Source organism: Branchiostoma floridae, chromosome 2 (assembly GCF_000003815.2).
Source record: "Branchiostoma floridae strain S238N-H82 chromosome 2, Bfl_VNyyK, whole genome shotgun sequence".
Taxonomy (NCBI): domain Eukaryota; kingdom Metazoa; phylum Chordata; class Leptocardii; order Amphioxiformes; family Branchiostomatidae; genus Branchiostoma; species Branchiostoma floridae.
This window is the reverse complement of record NC_049980.1, coordinates 1,244,937-1,253,608: the sequence shown is the minus strand read 5'-3', so window position 1 is coordinate 1,253,608 and position 8,672 is coordinate 1,244,937. Positions and strand designations below refer to the sequence as shown.

Here is an 8,672-nt window from a genome sequence, read left to right as displayed (position 1 = left end):
ATAGCGGCACCGCTCGATGTTCGGTGTTTCTCGTCGACAGAAGTTTTCTAAAAGCAAACATGTAAGCTTTACCTATGCCACAGCTGGTCTGTCGTGAACGTTTGGTCTGTTTGAATAGCGGCACACGAGTTAGGTCGTACCAAGTACCGAGTAGGGAGAAAAATATTATGCAGCGCCACCGATAAATATATTTGATGGATACTAAATGATAGACAAGTATCAAATTATTATTGGTGACAAAAATTTGACGTAAAAAGCTACACGATAAAATATCTATGTTATGCCAACAGCTACCGGGGATTCGACATACCCAAATTTCCAGAATGGACCCGTCTACTTCTACTTCCAGGATGTGACGTTGTATTAGATTTAGAGATCTCCTAGCAGAACCTACGGGTAGTATCATCTGCCAAGGCAACCATTGGAAAATGACACTCCTCGATCGGCCAGCTTTTCTGAGATTAGTTAGAAACCTGGTGAGTAACACAGTAACAGGTAGTATCAAGTGCCAGATAAGCTGTGTCATCCCCGTCCCTATAGATTTGATTAATGCAAGGAGATTAGCAAGTTCACCTGTATCCGCAGGGTAAACCTGACTAACCTATATGGTATTAATGGATATCAACAGGACGGACGGTGGTTTCAAGTTGTAATATTTTCAAAATACTGTTCAGTCGCCCGCCGACTTGATATCCCTAAATACCCATTTCGGACAGCAACGTATAATATAGGTTGCCCCACGGATAAAGGTGAACTAATGTTATGTGGATGAAATACTTTGGGAACTCCAAAACGCCTTCATTATGAAATCTAAGCACACATAGTAACGTTATTTTTTTTCTAAATCAGGTTCGTAGGGCCTGATGGTACCATCATGAAGATGAAGAGCGGCCCATAGCGATAACTGTAGCAGCATTTCTTCTCTAAGGCAAGCTTGACTTCACTGACTAAATAGGCGAAGCAGGGGTTACGAGGCTGCTCGGGAAATTCCCTACCCCATTTTGGCCGGAATGGTTTGATCCGCGCACATCGCACCATCGCACATGTGGCGGGTTCTTTTACGTGCCCGGGGTGTGGCTCTCCCCAGACACGGGACCTCCATTTAACGTCCTATCCGAGGGACGACTCATTTTCACTTGAGTAAAGTGAGGAAAGTCGTGTAAAGTGCCTTTCCCAAGGGCACAAGACCGGTAGCGCGGCAGGCGGATTCGATCCCGCAACCTCTCGGTCACGAGGCGAACAATATACCACTGCGCTACACTGTCCCACTTGTGTACCAATTCACTCAGGGTCAGGCAAGGGATGGACCATTTGTCTCAAGGGGAAAAGGGTGTGGGGGCCATCCATTTCAAAAGGGGGTGGGGTGTGGGGAGAAGAGACCATTCAGGGTCAAGCAAGGGATGGACCATTTGTTTCACAAGGGGCAAAGGGTGTAGGGAGAAGGGGCCATCCATTTCACAAGGGGTAGGGTTGTGGGGATTAGAGACCATTTCACTCAGGGTCAGGCAAGGGATGGACCATTTGTTTCACAAGGGGTAAAGGGTGTAGGGAGAAGGGGCCATCCATTTCACAAGGGGGGTGGGCTGTGGGGATTAGAGACCATTTCACTCGGTCAGGCGAGGGGTGCACCATTTGTTTCACGGGGGGAAGGGTGGGGGACGGGAGAACCAATCCATTTCCTTTCAAGTCGGGTGTAAAACAAACACTACACACCTGATAATAATAGGCTGATTCAACATACTTCTTTAATAGTATTTATTGGCAAAATAGATTAATGCAAAGTGTAAACATTTCAAAACCACACAAGAAATACCATACTCTAGGATATGGATAAAAGAGCCTAGATTCAGTAATTCTATATTACCGGTACATGGTATAGAGATAGCTTGGAGCCTTTGAACTTAAAGAATCATTGCAAGTTTTTAAAGGCATTTGCGCTGATGTAAGTTAGTGTGTGTTTGGTGGGGTTAGTCTGTTAATGTGTGTGTGTGTGTTTTGCGGGGTTAGTATGTTAGTGTGTGTGTGTGTCACTGTGTTAGTGACAGCGCCAGCCTATTAAGCCTTATGTAAGGCAATTTCCAAAGGATTGATTTAAATGGCTTCAATATACCTCTGTACAATGGACCAGCAATATTGACATCTACTGAATTCTTCTTGAAGCTTTTAAGCTACATGTGTCTAACATCATACGTGATAACTGTAACGGTGTGCACTTTGCATTCTGCACTGATTCAATATCTTTGACTGTGTCGATAGCTAGAATTGATAAAGAACTAAACTACCAATATCAACTGTTTTCCTTTCTGGCCTGTGTCGTACTCTTGGTTCGGGACCCAAGATTAACAGACTAATCCCTGAGTGCAAAAGGAGCCTCCATTCACAAAATGTCCTGACCACCTACGGACTACAAAGCTCAGCATGAGAATTGCAATCTCCAAATTCATTTACTTCCTATCATGGCTATGACACATTAGTGCGCACTGTATCTGCAGCATGTAGCTATCTAACACCTCCAAGGCAAATAAGAACTTAACAATATCCTGTCCTCTGGCAGGGCGTACAAGCACGACTCAGCACCGATCGTTCTGGATGTCACCGTGGAGATAAGCCTGGCACCTCCTCTGCCCACCTAGCCTTTCCCTTGGCACGTCCAGATTGCTGTAGAAAAGACGATAAAAGAAACAGACATGCATCAGCTACCTTAAGACAGCTGTAAAAACATAGGCTACATGGTTGTGCCCAATTAAAGTGAGATAAGTGAAAGAACAAAATCTAAAGTCAGAAAAGCGAGAGTCGTCTTTCACACAATACAATACCTTGCCAAATGTCTGGGAAAGGTCCTATGTCCATCTAGACATCTACAAGTCCTGGAATGTCTTCTGAAGAAGCTGATGAAGACTTCCAAGGATACCCACAACGAGAGGAGGCACCAAGACGCCTTCGTTTCCGCCAGGATCACTCCGGATGTTGTGAAGCGTCTCTGTGACTGACGTCTGGCACCACCTCTGCCCACCTTTCCCTTGTCACGTCCAGACATTGCTGTAGAAAAGACGATAAAAGAAACAAACATGCATAAGCTACCTTATCCGTGCTGTAAAAACATAGGCTAAATGGTTGTTTCCAATTTAAGTGAGATAAGTGAAAGAAGAAAACTAACTTAAGACAGAAAAGTGAGAGTCGGCTTTTACACAATATAACACAATATAATACCTTGTCAAATGTCCATCTAGACATCTAACAGTCATGGAATTTCTTCTGAAGTAGCAGATGAAGACTTCCAAGGATACCCACAACGAGAGGAGGCACCAAGACGCCTTCCTTTCCGCCAGGACCACTGTCTCTCCGGATGTTGTGAAGCGCCTCTGTGACTGTGACGCCTGGCACCTCCCCTGCCCACCTTTCCCTTGGCACGTCCAGACATTGCTGTAGAAAAGACGATAAAGGAGACAGACATGCATCAGTTACCTTAACGACTGCTGGGAGGCACCAAACGAGAGGAGGCACCAAGACGACTTCCGCAAGGACCACTGTCTCTCCGGATGTTGTGAAGCGCCTTCGTGGATGTAGCGACTGACACCTCCTCTGCCCACCTTTCCCTTGTCACGTCCAGGCATTGCTGTAGAAAAGACGATAAAAGAAACAAACATGCATAAGCTACCTTATTCGTGCTGTAAAAACATAGGCTGATGGTTGTGCCCAATTTAAGTGAGATAAGTTGAAGAAGGAAAACTAACTTAAAGAAGTCAAAAATTGGAAGTCGGCTTTCACACAATACAATACCTTGTCAAATGTCTGGGAAAGGTCCTATGTCCATCTAGACATCTAAAAGTCATGGAATGTCTTCTGAAGAAGCTGATGAAGACTTCCAAGGATACCCACAACGAGAGGAGGCACCAAGACGCCTTCCTTTCCGCCAGGACCACTGTCCGGATGCTGTGAAGCGCCTCTGTGACTGTGACGCCTGGCACCTCCCCTGCCCACCTTTCCCTTGGCACGTCCAGACATTGCTGTAGAAAAGACGATAAAAGAGACAGACTTGCATCAGTTACCTTAACCACTGCTGTAAAAACATAGACGGAATGGTTGTGCCCAATTTAAGTGAGATAAGTGAAAGAAGAAAACTAACTTAAAGAAGACAGAAAAGTGAGAGTCGGCTTTTACACAATATAACACAATATAATACCTTGTCAAATGTCTGGGAAAAGTCCTATGCCCATCTAGACATCTAAAAGTCATGGAATGTCTTCTGAAGTAGCTGATGAAGACTTCCAAGGATACCCACAACGAGAGGAGGCACCAAGACGCCTTCCTTTCCGCCAGGACCACTGTCTTTCCGGATGTTGTGAAGCGCCTTCGTGGATGTAGCGACTGACACCTCCTCTGCCCACCTTTCCCTTGTCACGTCCAGACATTGCTGTAGAAAAGACGATAAAAGAAACAAACATGCATCAGCTACCTTATCCGTGCTGTAAAAACATAGGCTAAATGGTTGTGCCCAATTTAAGTGCGATAAGTTAAAGAAGAAAATTTACTTAAAGAAGTCAGAAAAGTGGAAGTCGGCTTTCACACAATACAATACCTTATCAAATGTCTGGGAAAGGTCCTATGTCCATCTAGACATCTAAAAGTCATGGAATGTCTTCTGAAGAAACTGATGAAGACTTCCAAGAATACCCACAACGAGAGGAGGCACAAAGACGACTTCCGCCAGGACCACTGTCTCTCCGGATGTTGTGAAGCGCCTTCGTGGACGTAGCGACTGACACCTCCTCTGCCCACCTTTCCCTTGGCACGTCCAGGCATTGCTGTAGAAAAGACGATAAAAGAAACAAACATGCATAAGCTACCTTATTCGTGCTGTAAAAACATAGGCTGATGGTTGTGCCCAATTTAAGTCAGATAAGTTGAAGAAGGAAAACTAACTTAAAGAAGTCAGAAAAATGAGAGTCGGCTTTCACACAATACAATACCTTGTCAAATGTCTGGGAAAGGTCCTATGTCCATCTAGACATCTACAAGTCATGGAATGTCTTCTGAAGAAGCTGATGAAGACTTCCAAGGATACCCACAACGAGAGGAGGCACCAAGACGCCTTCCTTTCCGCCAGGACCACTGTCCGGATGCTGTGAAGCGCCTCTGTGACTGTGACACCTGGTACCTCCCCTGCCCACCTTTCCTTTGGCACGTCCAGACATTGCTGTAGAAAAGACGATAAAGGAGACAGACATGCATCAGTTACCTTAACCACTGCTGTAAAAACATAGACGGAATGGTTGTTCCCAATTTAAGTGAGATGAGTGAAAGAAGGAAAACTAACTTAAAGAAGTCAGAAAAGTGAAAGTCAGCTTTCAAACAGAACAATACCTTGTCAAATGTCTGGGAAAGGTCCTATGTCCATCTAGACATCTACAAGTCATGGAATGTCTTCTGAAGTAGCTGATGAAGACTTCCAAGGATACCCACAACGAGAGGAGGCACCAAGACGCCTTCCTTTCCGCCAGGACCACTGTCTTTCCGGATGTTGTGAAGCGCCTTTGTGACTGACGTCTGACACCACCTCTGCCCACCTTTCCCTTGGCACGTCCAGACATTGCTGTAGAAAAGACGATAAAAGAAACAAACATGCATAAGCTACCTTATTCGTGCTGTAAAAACATAGGCTGATGGTTGTGCCCAATTTAAGTTAGATAAGTTGAAGAAGGAAAACTAACTTAAAGAAGTCAAAAATTGGAAGTCGGCTTTCACACAATACAATACCTTGTCAAATGTCTGGGAAAGGTCCTATGTCCATCTAGACATCTACAAATCATGGAATGTCTTCTGAAGAAGCTGATGAAGACTTCCAAGGATACCCACAACGAGAGGAGGCACCAAGACGCCTTCCTTTCCGCCAGGACCACTGTCCGGATGCTGTGAAGCGCCTCTGTGACTGTGACGCCTGGCACCTCCTCTGCCCACCTTTCCCTTGGCACGTCCAGACATTGCTGTAGAAAAGACGATAAAAGAGACAGACATGCATCAGTTACCTCAACCACTGCTGTAAAAACATAGACGGAATGGTTGTTCCCAATTTAAGTGAGATGAGTGAAAGAAGGAAAACTAACTTAAAGAAGTCAGAAAAGTGAAAGTCAGCTTTCAAACAGAACAATACCTTGTCAAATGTCTGGGAAAGGTCCTATGTCCATCTAGACATCTACAAGTCATGGAATGTCTTCTGAAGAAGCTGATGAAGACTTCCAAGGATACCCACAACGAGAGAAGGCACCAAGACGCCTTCCTTTCCGCCAGGACCACTGTCCGGATGCTGTGAAGCGCCTCTGTGACTGTGACGCCTGGCACCTCCCCTGCCCACCTTTCCCTTGGCACGTCCAGACATTGCTGTAGAAAAGACGATCAAGGAGACAGACATGCATCAGTTACCTCAACCACTGCTGTAAAAACATAGACGGAATGGTTGTGCCCAATTTAAGTGAGATGAGTGAAAGAAGGAAAACTAACTTAAAGCAGTCAGAAAAGTGAAAGTCGGCTTTCACACAATACAATACCTTATCAAATGTCTGGGAAAGGTCCTATGTCCATCTAGACATCTAAAAGTCATGGAATGTCTTCTGAAGAAGCTGATGAAGACTTCCAAGAATACCCACAACGAGAGGAGGCACCAAGACGACTTCCGCCAGGACCACTGTCTCTCCGGATGTTGTGAAGCGCCTTTGTGACTGTGACGCCTGGCACCTCCTCTGCCTACGTATACCTTTCCCTTTGCACGTCTAGACATTGCTGAAGAAAAGACGATAAAAGAAACAAACATGCATCAGCCACCTTATCCGTGCTGTAAAAACATAGGCTGAATGGTTGTGCCCAATGTAAGCGGGATAAGGTAAAGAAGAAAAATTTACTTCAAGAAGTCAGAAAAGTGGAAGTCGGCTTACACACAATACAATACCTTGTCAAATGTCTGGGAAAGGTCCTAGATGTCCATCTAGACATCTAAAAGTCATGGAATGTCTTCTGAAGAAGCTGATGAAGACTTCCAAGGATACCCACAACGAGAGGAGGCACCAAGACGCCTTCCTGTCCGCCAGGACCACTGTCTCTCCGGATGTTGTGAAGCGCCTTCGTGGATGTAGTGACTGGCACCTCCTCTGCCCACCTTTCCCTTGGCATGTCCAGACATTGCTGTAGAAAAGACGATAAAGGAGACAGACATACATCAGCTGCCTTACCACTGCTGTAAAAACATAGGCTGAATGGTTGTGCCCAATTTAAGTCCGATAAGTAAAAGAAGGAAAACTAACTTAAAGAAGTCGGCTTTTACACAATATAACACAATATATCACCTAATCAATTGCCTGGGAAAGGTCCTATGTCCATCTAGACATCTAAAAGTCATGGAATGTCTTCTGAAGTAGCAGATGAAGACTTCCAAGGATACCCACAACGCACCTCCTCTGCCCACCTTTCCCTTGGCACGTCCAGACATTGCTGTAGAAAAGACGATAAAAGAAACAGACATGCATCAGAAGCATTACCACTGATGTAACAAATACTAAACGTCTTTGCCCAGATAGAAGTCATACCAGCGATAGAAAAGAATTACAAGTCAGAGAAGTGAGAGAAAAAGCTACTTTGTGCTTAACATTGTACAAGACCATAAATTAAACTGTAAGCTTACATTTGCCAACGCAAAGGAATTTATTGACAGTCTGCAGTACAATACAAATCTGGATGTATTGGCATGATCACAGAACCGTTATTTTAAGGAAGGCTACCAACACAGCTATCGTCACTTAAAGCTAGCTTTCACACAATACAATACCTTGTCAAATGTCTGGGAAAGGTCCCATGTCCATCAAGACATCTAAACATTAAGTCATGGAATGTCTTCTGAAGAAGCTGATGAAGACTTCCAAGGAAACCCACGAGAGGAGGCACCAAGACGCCTTCCGCGAGGACCACTGTCACAATCCGTACACATTACTGTGATATCAGAAAGAGACATATATTATCCGCCCTACTACCACTGTAACAAATACAAAAGACTCGGCGCCTATCCCTTGGCATGTAGGATTTGGAAATAAAAAGTACGATATCTTGCCTTTGTCGGGAAGGACTAATGCTACCTTTGGAGCTTTGGAGCATTAAATTGAAAATATTGATTAACGCAAATTCTAACTTCGAATTCCTAAACATGTTGTGACAGACATTTTACTATCTTTCTCATACTTAGGTGTGAAGAATATGCTGTATACTTTGATATCTTATCTTACGCCAACCTATGGAAATATTTGGGTGCACCGACAGAAAAAAATGGGTGCGCTCCAATTTTGGGTGCACATGGGTGCACATTCACCCAATTTTTCGAGGCCTTCCAAGAAGGTTAAACCTCTTTCCTTAAACTTGCCAACACAAATGAAAACTCAATTATTGACAAAGAATGTTGTTCTATAGATAAAAACTGTTTTCACACAATACAACCTTGTCATATGTGCAGGAAAATCCCTTTCGTTCATGTTCGGCAACTTCCTTCACCAGTCCTTCGCAGCTTTCCCACGTCCAGGCATGTCTTCCTACGCTGCAATGATCCTCGGTATAAAAGAAAAGAAAAGACAAAATTAAATTACGAAATATAGGTTTAACATGCATAGAAATAGCTGGAAGAATCATGATCTCAT

The 8,672-nt window shown here is 44.3% G+C and overlaps 1 protein-coding gene across 1 annotated transcript; it reads right to left on the bottom strand.

The window, feature by feature from the left end:
- Positions 1-1,687: 1,687 nt before the first annotated feature.
- On the bottom strand, positions 1,688-8,614 carry LOC118410325. Its single transcript, XM_035811910.1, has 13 exons — positions 8,476-8,614; positions 7,817-7,977; positions 7,338-7,482; positions 7,045-7,176; positions 6,152-6,378; positions 5,857-5,984; positions 5,365-5,593; positions 4,679-4,805; positions 4,283-4,414; positions 3,781-4,007; positions 3,315-3,423; positions 2,817-2,938; positions 1,688-2,658 (listed from the first exon to the last, which is right to left on the bottom strand). The coding sequence occupies exons 4-13, from the start codon at positions 7,162-7,164 to the stop codon at positions 2,571-2,573; spliced, it is 1,509 nt and encodes a 502-aa protein (XP_035667803.1). The 5' UTR covers positions 7,165-7,176; positions 7,338-7,482; positions 7,817-7,977; positions 8,476-8,614; the 3' UTR covers positions 1,688-2,570.
- Positions 8,615-8,672: the final 58 nt, after the last annotated feature.